General features: G+C 43.4%; 1 protein-coding gene across 1 annotated transcript in view; it reads left to right on the top strand.

Annotated features, from left to right (window-relative positions):
• Positions 1 to 20651, top strand: part of LOC142759194 (vomeronasal type-2 receptor 26-like) — a 67753-nt gene that overhangs the window by 38533 nt on the left and 8569 nt on the right. Inside the window, exons 4-5 of the mRNA XM_075861126.1 lie at positions 14530 to 14748; positions 15590 to 15713. Of these exons, the coding sequence (XP_075717241.1) occupies positions 14530 to 14748; positions 15590 to 15713 (343 nt within the window). The remainder of the gene's footprint in view (positions 1 to 14529; positions 14749 to 15589; positions 15714 to 20651) is intronic.

Consider the following 20651-nt stretch of genomic DNA (forward strand, 5'->3'; position numbering starts at 1 on the left):
CCGAGACCTAATTGCCCATCAGTTCTGATGGCCCACGCTGCCCAAAGACGTCATAGACTTTGTATCCTCCTGTACGTGTTGTGCAGCAAACAAAGTTGCGCACTCCAGACCAGCCGGTCTGCTCCAACCACTGCCTGTGCCTGATGCCTCCTGGCGGCATATTGCTATGGACTTTGTCACAGATCTGCCTCTCTCTCCGGGATGCAGTGTGATCTGGGAGGTGGTGGATGAATTTTCTAAAATGGCTTATTTTGTTCCTCTGACTGGCCTGCCTTCTGCTGCTCGACTGGCTGACCTCTTCATACAACACGTCTTCCGTCTGCACGACTTGCCCCTGCTTATTGTCTCGGATCGAGGGGTCCAGTTCACCTAAAAGTTTAGGAGAGCACTCTGCGGCCTACTCGGTGTAAAGTTGACTTCTCTTCAGCTTACCATCCTCAGTTCAATGGACAAGTCGAAAGGGTTAACCAAATTATGGAGAACTATCTGCGGCACTTTGTCTCCAGACGACATGATGACTGGGTGCAGCTGCTCCCGTGGGCAGAGTTCTCTTATAATAACCATACCAGTGAGTCCACCACCTCCAGTCCGTTCTTCATAATTTATGGTCAACATCCTCGAATACCCCTGCCTGGCTCTACTATGTCCCAGGTGCCTGCAGCCGACTCCACCTTCAGGGACTTTCTGCAGATATGGCAGCAGACACGATCTTCTATTCGGCTGGCGGTGGACCGCATGAAGAGAAAGGCAGACACTAGAAGACGAGAACCTCCCCAGTTTCTTCACAATACTAAGGTCTGGCTGTGTTCCAGGAATATCCGGCTGAGGGTGCTGAGGGTACCATCTTGCAAGTTTGCCCCCAGGTTCCTTGGACCCTTCACGATTCTGCTACAGATCAATCCTGTGTCGTACAAGCTTCGACTGCCTCCTACCCTCAAGATCCCTAACTCCTTCCATGTCTCCTTGCTGAAACCCGTGGTCCTGAACCGCTACTCCAGGACTCCTAGTTCCGCAGTGGCTCCTGGCGGTTCATCCAGAACTTTCGAAGTGAAGGAGATCCTGGCCACCAAGAAAGTAGGAGGAAAGACGTTTTATTTGGTGGATTGGAGGGGATTTGGTCCAGAGGAGAGGTCTTAGGAGCCAGAGGAGAACATTGATGCCCCTGTCCTCGAAGAAATTTCTTTCGCGCTCTGGTCCCAAGAGGAGGGGGCGTAAGAGGGGGGGATACTGTAACGTCTAAGGCCGGGGGCCGTCGTTTAGACTTACCCTCTAACGGCACCGGCCATGGACATCTGTCTTCACGGTGTCAACTCCCTCCAGGGAGATGCCGGCACTCACTTTTGGGTCCTCGGACTGATGCCCGCAGGGCGCACACGGTCGCGCGTGCATGGCTTTAACCCCTTAAGGACGCAGCCTAGTTTTGGCCTTAAGGCTCAGAGCCCATTTTTCAAATCTGACATATTTCACTTTATGTGGTAATAACGTCGGAATGCTTAAACCTACCCAAGCGATTCTGAGATTGTTTTCTCGTGACACATTGGGCTTCATGTTCGTGGTAAAATTTGGTCGATATATTCAGTGTTTATTGGTGAAAAATTGCAAAATTTAGAGAAAATTTTGAAAAAATTGCATTTTTCAGAATTTAAATGCATCTGCTTGTAAAACAGACGGTTATACCACCCAAAATAGTTACTAGTTCACATTTCCCATATGTCTACTTTAGATTGGCATCGTTTTTTGAACATTCTTTTATTTTTCTTGGACGTTACAAGGCTTAGAACATAAACAGCAATTTCTCATATTTTTAAGAAAATTTCAAAAGCCTTTTTTTTAAGGTACCTCTTGAGTTCTGAAGTGGCTTTGTGGGGCCTATGTATTAGAAACCCTGATAAAACACCCCATTTTAAAAACTAGACCCCTCAAAGTATTCAAAACAGCATTTAGAAAGTTTTTTAACCCTTCAGGCATTTCACAGGAATTAAAGCAAAGTGGAGGTGAAATTTGCAAATTTAATTTTTCTTGCTGAATTTCAATTTTATTCATTTTCCAGATTCTGCAGTTTTTAGAAATGTCCCACATGTGGCCCTACTGCGCTCGTGGACTAAAAGACAAGCCCTAGAAGCAAAGAAGCACCTAGTGCATTTTGAGTCCTCTTTTTTATTAGAATATATTTTAGGCAGCATGCCAGGTTTGAAGAGGTGTTGAGGTGTCAAAACAGTAGGAATCCCCCAATAGTGACCCCATTTTGTAAACTACACCCCTCAAGGAATTCATTTAGGGTTGTTGTTACCATTTTGACCGCACATTTTTTTCACAGCACGTATTTGAATTGGGCTCTGAAATGAAAAAAAAATCATTTTTTCCAATAAAATGTCATTTGTGATCAAAATTTCTTATTTTCACAGGGAACAAAATACCCTATTTTGTTGCCCAATTTGTCCTTAGTGTGGCAGTACCCCATTTGTGGTGATAAACTGCCGTTTGGGCCCATGGGAGGGCTCAGAAGGAAAGGAGCGCTATATGTTTGTTGGAGTCCAGATTTTGTTGGATTGGTTTTCGGGTGCCATGTCGCATTTGCAGAGCCTCAGAGGTATCAAAGCAATGGAAACCCACCAAAAGTGACCCCATTTTGGAAACTACACCCCTCAAGGAATTCATTTATGGTGGTTGTTAGCATTTTGACCGCACAGTTTTTTCACAGCACCTATTTCAATTGGGCTGTGACATTAAAAAAATGTCATTTTTTCCAATAAGATGTAATTTTTTACCAAAATTTCTTATTTTCACAGGGAACAAAATACTCAATTTTGTTGCCCAATTTCTCCTGAGTGCATCAATACCCCATTTGTGGCAATAAACTGCCGTTTGGGCCCATGGGAGGCCTCAGAAGGGAAGGAGCGCTGTGTGTTCTTTGGAGTACAGATTTTGTTGGATTGGTTTTCGGGTGCCATGTCGCATTTGCAGAGCCCCAGAGGTATCAAAGCAATGGAAACCCACCAGAAGTGACCCCATTTTGGAAACTACACCCCTCAAGGAATTCATTTATGGGTAATGTGACCATTTAGACCCCATAGTTTCTTCACAGAACTTATTTGAATTGGGCTGGGAATTTAAAAAAAATATATTTTTTCCAATAATATGTCATTTTAGCTCAAAAATTCTTATTTTCACAAGAAATAAAATACTCAGTTTTGTTGCCCAATTTGTCCTGAGTGCGGCAATACCCCATTTGTGGTGATAAACTGCCGTTTGGGCCCATGGGAGGCCTCAGAAGGGAAAGAGCGCTGTGTGTTCTTTGGAGTACAGATTTTGTTGGATTGGTTTTCGGGTGCCATGTCACATTTGCAGAGCCCCAGAGGTATCAAAGCAATGGAAACCCACCAGAAGTGACCCCATTTTGGAAACTACACCCCTCAAGGAATTCATTTATGGGTAATGTGACCATTTAGACCCCATAGTTTCTTCACAGAACTTATTTGAATTGGGCTGGGAATGAAAACAAAATTATTTTTGTCAAATAATATGTAGTTTTGGCTGAAAATTTATTATTTTCACAAGAAACAAAATACCCCATTCTGTTGCGCAATTTGTTCTGAGTGCCGCAATACCCCATTTGTTGTGATAAACTGCCGTTTGGGCCCATGGGAGGGCTCAGAAGGAAAGGACCACCATTTGGCCTACTCTGGATTTTCTAGTGCGAAGTCATGTATGCAGAAGCCCCTGAGGTACCAGTACAGTTGAAACCCGCAAGAAGTGACCCCGTTTTAAAAACTACACCCTTAAGGCATTCATCTAGAGGTGTAGTGACCATTTTGACCGGAGACCTACACCCCATAAACTGTAATGTGGGTTCTCCCGGGTATGGCAATACCCTACATGTGGCTGTTATCAGCTGCCTGGACACACAGCAGGGCTCAGAGGGGAAAGACGAGGGGGGATAAGCTGTGCGGAGTGCATCAGGGTAAGTAAAATTGGGGTAAATTATAAACCAAGGGATGTATGATAAATTTTAAAACACTTTCATACAGAGCTCTGGTTATTCGGGACACGTGTCACATTGATATATTGTGTCCTCCCTTATCCCCCTCTTATAGCAGACTTTGCACCTCTTTTGACTTTTTCCCTTCTTGCCAGTTTGGTGAACTTCCCCTGGAAAGTGTTGCCCTGGTACGATGCGTGTGGGCTCGCTTCCAGAAGTACTGGGTGCCCCCCCTTCTTGGTCCCTAAAGATTAGGTTCTTGATAATCACCTCTTGAAATTCCAGGAAAGTTCCCGTCTGGCCTGCACATCGACGTAGCACGTACGCATTGTACAAAGCCATCTGTATGATGTGCCCGGCCAGCTTCTTATACCACACCGCATGGCGCTGTAGGGCTTCAGGGCTTGATCTTACAAGTCCATCCCTCCCATGTACCTATTGTAGTCCAGGATACAGTCTGGTTTGGGGGTGGCCTTTCCTTCATATATCCTAAACCTGTAGGTATACCCTGATGCACTCTCACAGCTTATACATCTTCACGCCATACCTTGCCCTCTTACACGGCAGGTACTGGCGGAATTGAAGCCTCCCTTTAAAATGTACCAGGGACTCATCAATAGAAATACACTTCTCGGGGGTGTATGCTTGGGAAAACCGGGCACCGGAACGGTCTAATAGGGGTCTCCGTTCATACAAACGGTCAAAACTGGGGTCATCTCGGGGTGGGCACGGCTCATTATCAGTATAATGTAAGAAGCGAAGTATTGCCTCATTTATTTATTTTTTTAGGTTCCAGTTCAGTTCTGAAGTTGCTTTGAGGGGCCCATATATTAGAAACCCCTATCAAATACCCCATTTTAGAAACTAGACCCCTCAAAGTATTCACAACAGCATGTAGAAAGTTTATGAACCCTTTAGGTGTTTCACAAAAATTTAGAGCAAAGTAGAGGTGAAATTTACTTTTTTTTTTTGTCAGAAAATCCTCTTTATACCATTTTTTTTATAACACAAAAGGTTTTATCAGAGAAACGCAACTTAATACTTATTGCCCAGATTCTGCAGTTTAGAGAAATATCCCACATGTGGCCCTAGTGCGGTAATGGACTGAAGCGCCGGCCTCAGAAGCAAAGGAGCGCCTAGTGGATTTTGAGGCCTCTTTTTTATTAGGCACCATGTCCGGTTTGAAGAGGTCTTGTGGTGCCAAAACATTGGGAACCCCCCAAAAGTGACCCCAATTTGGAAACTAGACCCCTTGAGGAATCCATTGCAGTTTTCTTGGGGTGCATGCGGCTTTTTGATCAGTTTTTATTCTATTTTTAGCTGGCGTGGTGACTAAAAAACAGCAATTCTACTATTGTTTTTTTTTCGTTTTTTTTTACAGCGTTCACCGTGCGCTATAAATGACTTATTCACTTTATTCTGCGGGGCGATACGATTACGGCGATACCAGATGTTTATAGTTTTTTTTTATGTCTTATGGCTTTTGCACAATAAAATACGTTTTGTAAACAATCATTCACTTTTTGTGTTACCTTATTCTAAGAGCCATAACGTTTTTATTTTTCAATCAATAAAGCCGTGCAAGGACTTATTTTTTGCGTAACGAACTGTAGTTTCGATCAGGACCATTTTTAGGTACATGCGACTTTTTGATCTCTTTTTATTCCATTTTTTGGGAGGTGAAGTGACCAAAGAATTGTGATTGTGGTTCGGTTTATTATTATTTTATTTTACGGCGTTCATCGTGCGGGATAAATAATGAAATAATTTTGTAGTTCAGGCCGTTACGGACGCGGCGATACCAATTATGTATAGTTTATTTGTTTGTTTATATATTTTTATTAATAATAAAGGACTGATAAGGGAAAAAGGGGGATTTTTACTTTTATTACTTTTAAATCTTTTATTTTCTACTTTTTACACATCTTTTTTTAACTTTTTTTTCACTGTATTACTTTGTCCCACTAGGGGACATGAGGGCAGGAGGCTCTGATCGCTATTCTAATACACTGCACTACATGCGTAGTGCAGTGTATTAGAACTGTCAGCTACTCACTGACAGCAAGCATAGTGGGTCCTGACGTTGTCAGGACCCACTAGGCTTCCGTCTATGGCATAGCCGGACGCCATTGTTTGGTGTCCGGTTGCCATAGTCACCATCGCCGGCCGCTATCGCGTAGCAGGCCGGCGATGGCAGCTTAACCCCTAAAAAGCCGCGATCTCTATAGAACGCGGCTTTTAAGGGGTTAATCAGCGGGGACACAGCGATCGGTCCCCGCTGTTGGAGCTGTGACAGCTGCTGAACAAGACAGCAGCGTCACAGCTCCTGTATGTGTCGGGAGGACGGCCGAAACGGCCGTTACTACCGAGACGTACTATTACGGCATGGAGCGCGAACGATACAGCTGCCATGACGTAATAGTACGTCAAGGAGTGGGAAGGGGTTAAAGGGCAAGTATGCATCCAGTTGTCACCCATCAATAATTAGCCCAAATGTCTGCTGGACTATAAAAAGGGGCTCTGCCCACTTGTTCCTCGCCTGGGCGTTGTTGTATACCTAAGTTTGTCTTGCAAATGGTCTCCCAGTCTTTTCCAGTTCCCAGTTTTATACGTTCCTTCCGCCTGTACCCTGTATCCCGTGCTATCGTATCTGCTGTGAAAGTCAAGTTGTGCCTACGCTACTGTCTACATTGCCTCAGGTACCTGTTCCAAACTATAGACGTTGTTTTGTACCTTGTTGGCCAGCTGCTACCCCGCTACGTGGTACGGCCCCGTGGGTCCACAGCCCGTGCCATGACACTAACTGTCGCTGCGGAGATGGGGAGACGGTGCAGGGAGAGCAATTCAGGGCGGGCTTGGCCGGGATAGTGTAAGCTAGCAGACGTTAAGCACATCTGCTAGTGTTTGGGACATGCGTCTCTGATGCTGTGCGCGCCGCCAGAGAGGAACAGGAGAGCGATCACTTCACAAACCTAGAAGAGAGGAGCAGGGCTGTCACCGGTGGTGAGGTTAGTGGCAGTCGCGTAGCTTTAGGGGTGTCAGCAGTCCCCCTGCATCACATTTGCCTGTGTTGGTTTACATAAAGGTGCTCCGAATATTGTTACATAGTAGGCTAAAGGACCTTTGATGCTGACATGCCCATGTGACCCTGCCCACCAATCAAGTCCTTCTACCACAGTGAAGAAGCAGAATATCTGAAGGGGAGAAGGCCCGCCCACCAGTCAGGTCCTTGTACAGAGCCCCAGACTGGTGAGTGCTTTTCCAAACCCCCATACCTTCATCCCTCCCACCAACTCTTCATCAATTCATCCCTCCATCACCACTCACTCTCTCACTTCATCCCTCCATCACTCACTCCGTCCTTCCCTGCATCACTCACTCCCTCCATTCATCACTCACTCCCTCCATCCCTCCCTCCATTACTCACTCCCTCCCTTCATCCCTCCATCACTCCCTCCATCCCTTCATCCCTCCATCACTCCCTCCATCCCTACATACCTCCATCGCTCCCTCCCTCCCTCCATTCATCCCTCCATCACTCCCTCCCTCCATTCATCCCTCCATCACTCCCTCCATCACTCCATCCCTTTATCCCTCCATCCCTCCCTTCATCCCTCCATCACCCTCTCCCTTCATCACTCACTCCCTCCATCCCTTCATCCCTCCATCACTCAATCCCTCCATCACCCATTCCCTCCTTCCCTCAACCCTCCATCACTCACTCCCTCCATCCCTCCATCCATCACTCACTCCCTTCATCCCTCCATCCCTCACTACCTCCCTCCGTTCATCCTCCATCACTCACTCCCTACTTTCATTCCTCCATCACTCACTCCCTCCATTCCTTCATCCCTCCATCACTCAATCCCTCGATCACTCATTCCCTCCCTCCATCACTCCCTTCATCCCTCCATCACTCCCTCCCTCCATCCTTTGATCCCTCTTTGTCCCTTCTTCACTTGTCTCTCCTGAGCCCTCTTGAAGATTATGTTAACTTTATTTTAATCATTGTGCTTTTTTCCGTGATTTTTGTAATTGCTGCAAAAAGGGCATGGTTTTGCCGCTGTTATAAAAATTGCGCCAAAACTGTGCCATTTGTAAGACAGTAATGAAAATTGCTCCAAGAAAAAATAGTACAAGGCACTAAAAAACAGGAGGCTTTATTCACACAGTGTGGTTAAATCACCTTTTTTGCTGCAATTTTATCACATCTAAGTTATTAACTTAGATGTGATCGATAACAGCTCGATCCTGCATGTCAGTGACACAGGACCCACTGTCACTGAAACCGTCAGCACCACTGGCCTGGCGGATACAGGACACAAAGCAGCTGTATCGCAAAAAGTAAAAGTAATTTTTAATAAAATCTAATTACAAAGTTGCATCAAACACGCACGCACACGCACACGCACACACGCGCACACGCGCACACGCGCACACACACACACACACACACACACACACACACATTGTAATATAGCGTTTTTAAATGTGTACATAACGTTTAAGTTATGGGCCTATTTTTTTATTTATTTTAATATGTTCCCTAATGTAACTGTATTTATTCATATTTTTATTTTTGTGGGGGCAGTCATCTTTATTAGCATCTCTCTATGTGTCTCTGCACGACACATACAGAGGTGGTATATGCAGTAGAAGATCATCATTAGGGTGGTTCACCCGAACCGCACATAACCCCACAGGCCCCCTCATGCCTGGTGGTGTTGCTATCCCCGAAGGGGGCCCCGCTGCCAACGACAGCCACATTTACTTGTACTCTGCGTCCCCAGTAAGCAGATACAAATGAATACTATAGGCTGCAGGCCACGATAGGCCACGCAGCCTATAAGGCACAGGGAAGACTATGTCACTGCATCACGTTGGTTTGCGCATGGGTCCTGACCTTAGCCTGTACAGCGCTCTGTCGGTCATGTTTTTTGGGAGTGAGCGCTGTGTAGCATTATACACCGTGCTCCAAATTATAATGCAGATTGGATTTAAGTGTCATAAACATTTAATTATTAGTTTTTCAATTAAACTCATGGATGGTATTGTGTCTTAGGGCTCTTTGGATCATTGTAATCAATCTCAGACACCTGTGATAATTAGTTTGCCAGGTGTGCCCAATCAAAGGAAAACTACTTAAGAAGGACGTTCAACGTTATTAAGCAGGCCACAGGTTTCAAGCAATATGGGAAAGAAAACAGATCTCTCTGCTGCCGAAAAGCGTGAAGTAGTGCAATACATTGGATAAGGTATTAAAACATTGGATATTTCAAGAAAACGTAAGCTTGATCATCGTACTGTGAAAAGATTTGTGGCTGATTCAGAGCACAGACGGGTTTGTTCAGATAAAGGCATAATGAAGAAGGTTTCTGCCAGACAAATTAATAGGATTAGGAGAGCAGCTGCTAAAATGCCATTGCAAAGGAGCAAACAGATATTTGAAGCCGCTGGTGCCTCTGGAGTCCCGCGAACCTTAAGGTGTAGGATCCTCCAGAGGTTTGTAGGTGTGCATAAAGCTATTATTTGGCCACCCCTAAATAATACTCACAAGCAGAAATGGTTGCAGTGGGCTCAGAAATACATGAAGACTAATTTTCAAACCGTGTTGTTTACTGATGAGTGCCGTGCAACCCTGGATGGTCCAGATCGATGGAGTAGTGGATGGTTGGTGAATGGCCACCATGTTCCAACAAGGCTGCGACGTAAGCAAGGAGGTGGCAGAGTAATATTTTGGGCTGGAATCATGGGGAGAGAGCTGGTAGGCCCCTTTAGGTTCCCTGACGGTGTGAAAATTACCTCTGCAAAGCACGTAGAGTTTATGACTGACCACTTTCTTCCGTGGTACAAAAAGAAGAACCGTGCCTTCCGTAGCAAAATTATCTTCATGCATGACAATGCACCATCTCATGCTGCAAAGAATACCTCTGTGTCATTGGCTGCTATGGTCATAAAAGGAGAGAAACTCATGATGTGGCCCCCATGTTCCCCTGACCTCAAACCCATTGAGAACCTTTAGAGCATCCTCAAGCAGAATATCTATGAGGGTGGGAGGCAGTTCACATCAAAACAGAAGCTCTGGGAGGCGATTCTGACATCCTGCAAAGATATTCAAGTAGAAACTGTCCAAATACTCACAAATTCAATGGATGCAGGAATTGTGCAGGTGATATCAGAGAAGGGGTCCTATGTTAACATGTAACTTGGCCTGTTAAGTTTTTTTGGGATTGAAAGAGCTTTTGATTTCTGTAAATATGTCTTCCTGATGCTGCAAATTCAACAAATTACCATTTTAGTTCTCTTTACAACCTATAAAATGTTTTGATCTTTGTTGTGTATAATAATGTGAAGCATTTTGAGTTTTTTACTTCTAAAAGAAAATCTGTTATCATTAGGAGATTTGTTCAATAAAATTTGCATTATACTCCAACGGTTGATGGCTTGAAGATTAAACTGACTGTCATTTGCATCGACTATTTAGGAAAATCAGCGGAAAATAACATTTGCATAATAATTTGGAACGCAGTGTATACCAATGATAACCTAACCTCAAAAAGATTCTCTACGTATAGCTAACCTCAGACCAATATCCTTATTGAATACTGACCTAGAAATATTGTCTAAGATATTGGCGTCTCGGCTCAAACATTGCAAACATGCACTATAAAGGTTATACAGTATCCCTGACACACATTGCTCGTAATAGTAACTTAGCTTCCATGCTACTTTACTTGGATAACTAAAAACTCTTTGATACGGTCTCTTGGTCTTACATAGATTTTGGCTTGAGGAAGTGGTTGTGTGTCCTCTGCTCGGACCCTAAGGCGAGGGTTTGTTATACGGATATCAGTCTTCTACCTCTTTTAATGAATGTGGCATGAGGCAGGGATGCCCCCTATCTCCTATATAGTTTATATTTTCCCTTGAACACCTGATCATGTTGATCCATCAAAACCTTGACGCTAGGGGATTGGAGTTAGCAGGAATACACCACAATTTGTCTCTCTTTGCTGATGACATGTCGATGATTATCTCTTAACCGCTCATCTCTCTCCCCAACATAATGAAACCCCTTTCGCGTTTTGCTTCTATATCATCATTAACCCCACAATATCCATTGTATTAACTCTTAACCTGTTCCCAGAGGCAGTGGCGGATTAAGTAGACTATTAAACGGTGTAATCCCTCATAGATAGATTTAATTCCCACCATTTGTCGAGAGGTCATAGAGGTCCAGCATACTGTTAAATTTGATGGTTGGGGGACTCGTCTAGGGAGGGTGTCAATCACTAGATTAGAATCACCCATTACTAGCAGGAGGTCATGTCAACATCATATAGCGATTCTACCAATATCATGTAACGTCCCATGGGATCAACTATTTCTTTAGTACAGACAAAGGGAAGATTTTTCCTAAAAGCGATGACGACCCCTCAGAATGTTTTTTTATTTTTATTAAAGGCAGGTGACGTCAGGATGACACGTTTTGTAGTAGTGGAAGAGCTTTCTGTTTATTCGGAGAGTTGAATCCCTGGACATCATGGGTTTTCTAATAGCTTTTCATGACATATCTATCAAACATATACCATTATAGTCTATGGATAACGGATCCATTAAACATACACTACCGTTCAAAAGTTTGGGGTCATCCAGACAATTTTGTGTTTTCCATGAAAACTCACACTTATATTTATCAAATGAGTTGCAAAATGACTAGAAAATATAGTCAAGACATTGACAAGGTTAGAAATAATGATTTTTATTTGAAATAATAATTTTCTCCTTCAAACTTTGCTTTGGTCTTGGAATGCTCCATTTGCAGCAATTCCAGCATTGCAGACCTTTGGCATTCTAGCTGTTAATTTGCTGAGGTAATCGGGAGAAATTTCACCCCATGCTTCCAGAAGCCCCTCCCACAGGTTGGATTGGCTTGATGGGCACTTCTTGCGTACCATACGGTCAAGCTGCTCCCACAACAGCTCTATGGGGTTGAGATCTGGTGACTGCGCTGGCCACTCCATTACAGATAGAATACCAGCTGCCTGCTTCTTCCCTAAATAGTTCTTGCATCATTTGGAGGTGCTTTGGGTCATTGTCCTGTTGTAGGATGAAATTGGCTCCAATCAAGCGCTGTCCACAGGGTATGGCAACGCTTTGCAAAATGGAGTGATAGCCTTCCTTATTCAAAATCCCTTTTACCTTGTACAAATATCCCACTTTACCAGCACCAAAGCAACCCCAGACCATCACCTTACCTCCACCATGCTTGACAGATGGCGTCAGGCACTCTTCCAGCATCTTTTCAGTTGTTCTGCGTTTCACAAATGTTCTTCTGTGTGATCCAAACACCTCAAACTTCGATTCGTCTGTCCATAACACTTTTTTCCAATCTTCCTCTGTCCAATGTCTGTGTGCTTTTGCCCATATTAATATTTTCCTTTTATTAGCCAGTCACAGATATGGCTTTTTCTTTGCCACTCTGCCCTGAAGGCCAGCATCCCGGAGTCGCCTCTTCACTGTAGACGTTGACACTGGCGTTTTGCGGGTACTATTTAATGAAGCTGCCAGTTGAGCACCTGGGAGGCGTCTATTTCTCAAACTAGAGACTCTAATGTACTTGTCTTGTTGCTCAGTTGTGCAGCGGGGCCTCCCACTTCTCTTTCTACTCTGGTTAGAGCCTGTTTGTGCTGTCCTCTGAAGGGTGTGGTACACACCGTTGTAGGAAATCTTCAGATTCTTGGCAATTTCTCGCATGGAATAGCCTTCATTTCTAAGAACAAGAATAGACTGTGGAGTTTCACATGAAAGCTCTCTTTTACTAGCCATTTTGAGAGTTTAATCGAACCCACAAATGTAATGCTCCAGATTCTCAACTAGCTCAAAGGAAGGTCAGTTTTATAGCTACTCTAAATAGCAAGACTGTTTACAGCGGTGCTAACATAATTGCACAAGGGTTTTCAAGTGTTTTCTAATCATCCATTAGCCTTCTAACACAGTTAGTAAACACAATGTACCATTAGAACACTGGAGTGATGGTTGCTGGATATGGGCCTCTATACACCTATGTAGATATTGCATTAAAAACCAGACGTTTGCAGCTAGAATAGTCATTTACCACATTAACAATGTATAGAGTGTTTTTCTGATTAATCTAATGTTATCTTCATTGAAAAAAACTGTGCTTTTCTTTAAAAAATAAGGACATTTCTAAGTGACCCTAAACTTTTGAACGGTAGTGTATGCCTAATAGTGGCACTCGTCACCCATAGACTATAATGTTATCTATTTAACAGAAACGTCAAGAATTGTAGTGACCCCAGTTCACAACATATCCGTTTAACAGATACCATTAAAGTCTATGGGGACGCATGCCCCATTAGGCATCCGTCACAACCTACAATAAATATATATATATTGGGAGCTTTTTCCCAACGTATACGTTAAACACGGGCAAAAAAACGTGATGTGAACATAGCTTAAGTCGTGTAGAATTTTCTGCAGTTCCTGCAACAAACAATCATATAGAAATCTTGCAGAGAACTTACAGTGGGTGTTCATTTCATCCTGATCTCTTCTGTTTTCGTCTGACATGAATGAAGGGTGGGGCCTCATTAAGAAGGTGGAGTTTAGCATGCCTAACCGACTAAAGCAGAGAAAGCAGTGGGAAGAGTTCGTGCTGCAGTCAGTTGCCTTAATGTCAGAGACAATTTTTAACATAGGTCTCAATGTTAGGAGAGGGCTGGAATATGGCTTTAAATATTTCTCACAGTTTTGATAGCAATACAAAATAGAATAGGATAAAATTGAATAAGGAAGAGGCTGATGATAGAACATAGTACCACGGCGGACAGTAAATATGGAGAAATGGAATTCATTTTAGAATTATAACAGTTTTAGTAGTATAATTATGTCAATAACGTGATATTTTAAAAGGTTCAGTATCGTGTTTGCTAATATAATGGAACTAATTTATGTAGCGTGTCCTCCCTTCTGCAATCTTTACCTTTCCCTACAAAAAGGAAAAAAAAATATTACTGACGAAAATGAGCATAAAATCTTTACACAGTGAGATATTTGATTTCTGTTTTCATCTTTTTCCGTCTCATTATAACCCTGTATCGTTAGGCTGGATTCACACGAGCATGTTCGGTCCGTAAAGGACGGAACATATTTCGGCCGCAAGTCCCGGACCGAACACACTGCAGGGAGCCGGACTCCTAGCATCATAGTTATGGACGATGCTAGGAGTCCCTGCCTCTCCTTGGAACTACAGCGAGGCAGGGACTCCTAGCGTCGTACTTAACTATGATGCTAGGAGCCCGGCTCCCTGCAGTGTGTTCGGTCCGGGACTTGCGGCCGAAATACGTTCCGTCCTTTACGGACCGAACATGCTCGTGTGAATCCAGCCTTAGTGTGATGGAAGCATAAAATAGTATTATATGGAAAACCCATCTCTATACCCAGAATGTTCTATGTATTCCATAAACTGTGAATTCCTGTTGATTTTCTATAAAAGGATTTTCAAAGATTTGTATTCTTATTTATAGCTCAATCATTATCTGAAAAACACTCATTTTAATACCCTCGGAGGAGAGGAGGTTTATTTTAATGAAGACGGACATTTTCCTACCAAGTTTGATATCCTAAACCTTGTTGTTTTTCCAAACATGTCACTTCAAAGACGGATAGTTGGCTATTATAAAGAAAGCAGTGACCAGTTTCACATCGACAGCAGCGCCATCCTGTGGAGTCCACAATTTTCTCAGGTATGTGACCAGAACCTAAAATGGACTTTTGATTCTGGAGTCCCACAATTAAGCATGAAATAAATGTTAAAGTCCTTGTACAGATACAGTGTCCTGGGTGCTACCTGGCGAATACATAACCGGTTCTTGGTGCTACTGGAACACAAAGCTTCAGGTACACAACCTCTCGCACAGGGCTTTGGGAACACAAGACCTTAGGAACATAGAGATTCAGGAATTTGGACCTTCAGATGCATGGAACATCATGAGTAGAGAATTTGGGCTGGATCCAGGACTTGTGATACACAGAATTAGGAACTTGAGAACACAGTGTTATGGGAACATGCTTAGGAACACAGAGCCTCAGGTGATCAGGGCTTTATAAATACAGAGTTTGGACAGGACACAGAACTGCTGATACATAGGTTCAAGAATTTTGGAAACAAGAGCTATGGGAACCCAGGATCTAGGAACACGGAGCTTGAGCAACACTGAGCCAGAAGAGCGCAGACTTATAGAAACACAGGGCTATAAGAAAATAGAGCATCAAGAACATGGAGGTTCAGGAACACAGGGATTTGGCCCTAAAAGAGTACACAGGGCCTAAGAGCACAGAGCTTCAGGAACACTCAGTATAAGGACACCCGGGCTTTTTGTATAACCAAGCGTTAAGATGGCAGAACCTCAGGGACCAAGAGTCTTGTACAAGAGCCTGGACTAGGCACTGGATTGTATGGCAACAGATGTAAACAGATGTTCTATGGTTTCTCCGAGCCACTGACTGCCTATTTATTCAGTTGAATTGTGTGCTGTAGTTTCTACCATTGTATATCACTGTCTCGACTTGACGTTTCTTGTCCAGATTCCCAGCTCAGTGTGCAGTAAGAGTTGCCTCCCTGGATACCAAAAAATCCCCATGAAAAGTCCTCAGAAATGTTGCTATGACTGTGCCCCTTGTCCAGAAGGAGAGATCTCTAACAAGACCGGTTGGTATCCCACAATAATTAACAACTTGCTCATATGAAGTACCTGGTTTATATTCTGTAACAAATGTCCATCAAGAAGGACATTTCACTCACTGAACATGAATGTACAGACATGAGTATGATATATAGGGGATGGAGGATACAAGGGAGAGGTTGGTATGTGTGGATGGATGACAGAAAGTACCTTATTAGACAGGTGAGGTGATAGGTCCAGGATCATGTATCATTACTGAACGTTGTCTAAAGAGTTGTGCACTTAGGTCTGGAGACTAGAGGTGTTTCGAATGGCCGATTGTAGGGAATTTCCGAGGAGGGCTGGAGATGAGGGAAATACAGAAGGTGGGCTTGAGTTAGTATCTGGACATTAGTGAAGACATATGCACAGGTCCAAAGCGGCAGACAGCAGTTTTTGTTATTGCAAAGATATTGAATGTAGAGAAGGACAGAGAGGGCTGTAATGGAGGAGCAAGAGGAGAGGTCCATGAGTTGGGCAGTGCAGTTCAGAATACATAGAAGATTGGAGAAGTCCTATGTGGTTTGATGATAAATACCTATATTGAACCAGACTTAACGATAAACGTTATAGTAAACGTCCACACATATTAAAGAAGAACAGACAATAAATACCTATAACTGTATGTGAGGACAGATCATGACTCCCCGAAGGGAAAGAATAACACCAAGTACAATCAGTAACTTGCAAAAAATATACACTCTTTATTATAATATACATAAGAACATGTTGGCCATCAGGACCTAAAAACCACAAACAATTAAAATATACAATGTGGAAAACATAAGGCTACTCACAAATGACATATATACAATATTCAATAATGCCATACAGGCAGGGGCGTAGCTAAAGGCTCATGGGCCCCGATGCAAGAATTCTTACTGGGCCCCCCCCCCCCCACGCAAACTTCTCATGGCCGACGGTCCGCAGCTTTCAGCTGCATCGCTGGGTCTCCTAAGTGACCCAACAATGCAGCACTAGCAGCCGATGCGTTACTAAGGCTGGGTTCACACACCCTATTTATGGACGTAATTCGGGCGTTATAGCATTGAATTACGTCCGAAAATGCGGCTCAAAAGCATTGGCAAACATCTGCCCATTCATTTGAATGGGTCTTAAGATGTTCTGTGCCGACGGTCATTTTTTTTACGCACCGCTGTCAAAAGGCGGCGCGTAAAAAGGACGCCCGCGTCAAAGAAGTGCCTGTCACTTCTTCAGACGCAAATGGAGCCGTTTTCCATGGACTCCATAGAAAAACAGCTCCAATTACGTCCGTAATGGACACAGCGAAAGACGCTTGCACATGCCATTACGGCTGTAATTTCAGCCGTAACAGACGCTGCCGTGTGAACATACCCTCAGGGCTTAAAATGTCAGGGGAAATAGCCCCAATACATATGTGTCCACCCAAAAAAAATGTGTGTATAGGAGACAGCATAGCATATCTATAGCACTACGACCCTATAAACTATGGATAGGATTAGATACATTGGCTCAGCAGACAGTATCACTACATGATAGGATTAGATATAGGGCCCAGCAGACAGTATCACACATGATAGGATTAGATACAGTGGCTGAGCAGACAGTACCACACATGATAGGATTAGATACACAGCTCAGCAGACAGTATCACACATGATAGGATTAGATACAGTGGCTCAGCAGACAGTACCACACATGATAGGATTAGATACAGTGGCTCAGAAGGCAGTATCACACATGATAGGATTAGATACAGTGGCTCAGCAGACAGTATCACACATGATAGGATTAGATACACAGCTCAGCAGACAGTATCACACAAGATACGATTAGATACAGGGCCCAGCAGACAGTATCACACATGATAGGATTAGATACAGGGCTCAGCAGACAGTATCACACATGATTGGATTAGATACAGGGCTCAGCTCGCTGACATTGCGGCTCCAGCGCTGGACCCAGGAAAGGTAAGAATAATAATTTTGCTTCTTTATGTGTTACTGATTATTTTTGTGTGTTTGTGTTATTTTACATGTTCGGTTGTTGGACTTCGGATTCGAGGACTTCTATGACGGCGTTTTTTTTTATTCTCAATAAAATGGTTAATGAGGGTTGTGTTTTTTTATTTCAATAAAATATTTTTTCTATGTGCTTGTATCTTTTTAAACTTTATTATCACCGCCTTAGTAATGGCCGCTGGCTGATTGACAACCTCCATTACTAAGGCGGGGCTTAATGTTAGCCAGTGCAGAGGCTACACTAACCCCCATTATTACCCCGGTACCCACCGCCACCAGGGTACTGGGAAGAGCCGGGTACGAACCAGTACCCGACCATCTGTAGTGACGGGCAGGCACCGGGGTGGCCGCAGGCTGGTAGTATTAGGCTGGGGAAGGCCAAAAACAGTGGCCCATCCCACCCTGGTAATGCTGCCTGCTGCTGCTGTGTTGCATCTGGCTGGTTATGAAAATTGGGGGGGACCCCACATCGTTCTTTCCAATTTTTTTTATTTTTTTTTTAAATGACGTGGGGTCCCCCCCATTTTTCATAACCAGCCAGATACAATAAAGCAGCAGCAGCCTAGCATTACCAGGGTGTGAAGGGCCACTGTTTTTGGCCTTTCCCCTCCTGATAATACCAGCCTGCGGCCACCCCAGTTGCCGACCATCACTACAGATGGTCAGGTACTGGATGGTACCCGGCTCTTCCCAGCACCCCTGGTGGCGGTGGGTACCGGGGTAATAAAGGGGGTTAGTGTTAGCCGCTGCACCGGCTAACACTAAGCCCCGCCTTAGCAATGGACGTCGACAATCAGCTGGCGGCCATTACTAAGGCGGTAGTAATATAGTTTAAAAAAAAACACAAAGACATAGAAAAAATATTTTATTGAAATAAAAAAATAACCCACACAGCCCTCATTAACCATTTTATTGATAATTAAAAAAAAGCTGTCATCGAAGTAGTCCTGGAATCCAACGTAGTCCAACGACCGAACCTGTAAGAAAACACACAAAAAATGATTAGTAACACGTGTGTTAGGCTTAGATACAGGGCCCATGTGTGATACTGTCTGTGGGACCCTGTATCTAAGACTACCACAACGTAGGCTTAGATACAGGGTCCAGCAGACAGTAATCTTATACAGTATAAGATTACTGTGTGCTGGGGCCCTGTATCTAAACCTACAGTGTGGTAGGCTTAGATACAGGGCCCAGCAGACAGGATCACACATGGGCCATGTATCTAAGCCTACCATGTGATTGGCTTAGATACAGGGCCTAGCAGACAGGATCACGCATGGGCCATGTATCTAAGCCTACAGTGTGGTAGGCTTATATACAGGGCCCACCAGACATGATCACACATGGGCCATGTATCTAAGCCTACCATGTGATTGGCTTAGATACAGGGCCCAGCAGACAGGATGACACATGGGCCATGTATCTAAGCCTACCATGTGATTGGCTTAGATACAGGGCCCAGCAGACAGGATCACGCATGGGCAATGTATCTAAGCCTACAGTGTGGTAGGCTTATATACAGGGCCCACCAGACATGATTACACATGGGCCATGTATCTAAGCCTACCATGTGATTGGCTTAGATACAGGGCCCAGCAGACAGGATCACACATGGGCCATGTATCTAAGCCTACCATGTGATTGGCTTAGATACAGGGCCCAGCAGACAGGATCACACAATCTGTGATCCTGTCTCATGGGCCCCCTAAGCCTGCTACATCGTAGGCTTAGGGGTTGTGCAGTCCCTAAACATTGATGGCCTATCCACATGATTGAATGCGAGTGCGGGTTGCAATATGTTGGAAGAACAACTCAGACTTTAAGAGAAAGATTGAATGGTCCTAAAACACAGCTTATCAAGGCATTTACTTTATAATCACTCATCGGATTTTTCTAAAATAAAAATCTCCCCAATCGAGCAAGTGAATTCCAAAATACATAATAGAATTCCTACCCTGAACAAAAGGGAGTCTTTCTGGATATTTAAATTTGGTACCTTGAGCCCAAACGGACTCAATGAAAAAATAGAACAAGTCTAGATTGAAAAATCTAAATGAACGGGGTGGAATTGCACAAATAAATGAAAATAAAACTAATTTTATTTCTGATTTTTAGAAAAAAACTCTCTACTGTAATTTATGTAAAATATAGGCACTCTGGGCTTCTGACAATGAAAGAATCAGCGCACGAGACTGAATAACAATATAGCTGGAAGAACGGCCTATCACAATACAATTACATTTGTATCCAAAATAATAGGATTGAACTGAATCTAATACATCTACAAAGAACGAATAATAACCACTGCTCCACAATGGGAACATCTCCTTTTAAATGAAATGCAAAAAACAAGAACGGCCGGTTCCCGACAATTGAAAAACTAAAAGAAGCACATGAACAGCAATAAATTTAGAAGCATTTATTATTGTTTTATAGGAATATGGTTAACTCTTTTTTAAAAAAGGACAGCATTAAAATAATTAGAAAGAATAAATATGAATTATTGAATAGACAAAGATTACTCACACTGTCTGTGAGCGGCGAGAGCGCATGGATGGTGACTCGAAAAGCATACGGTTCTCTGCACACAAACACATATATAAAAAATCAACTTTTTCTCACAATAAACCTAAAAAATATCTATGATTTGGTAGAAGGTAGATAGTTTAAAATAGAAAATTATAGAAACAGCAATTAAGAGCAAATTGGAGTGAGAAAGAGAAAAAAACACACACGCACCTGTGTTGAAATGCCCATAATGAACCCTCACCTTGACAGTTTAACCTGGAAGTGAATGACATGATAAGAGTATATAAGATGAAGAGTAAAATTTATATGCCTGATGAAGACCACAGTGCGTGGTTGAAACGCGTTGCAGCAATTGAATTTTTATTGTTTTAAAAGCGTATTGAATAAAAT

This window comes from Rhinoderma darwinii, chromosome 4 (genome assembly GCF_050947455.1).
Source record: "Rhinoderma darwinii isolate aRhiDar2 chromosome 4, aRhiDar2.hap1, whole genome shotgun sequence".
Taxonomy (NCBI): Eukaryota; Metazoa; Chordata; class Amphibia; order Anura; family Rhinodermatidae; genus Rhinoderma; species Rhinoderma darwinii.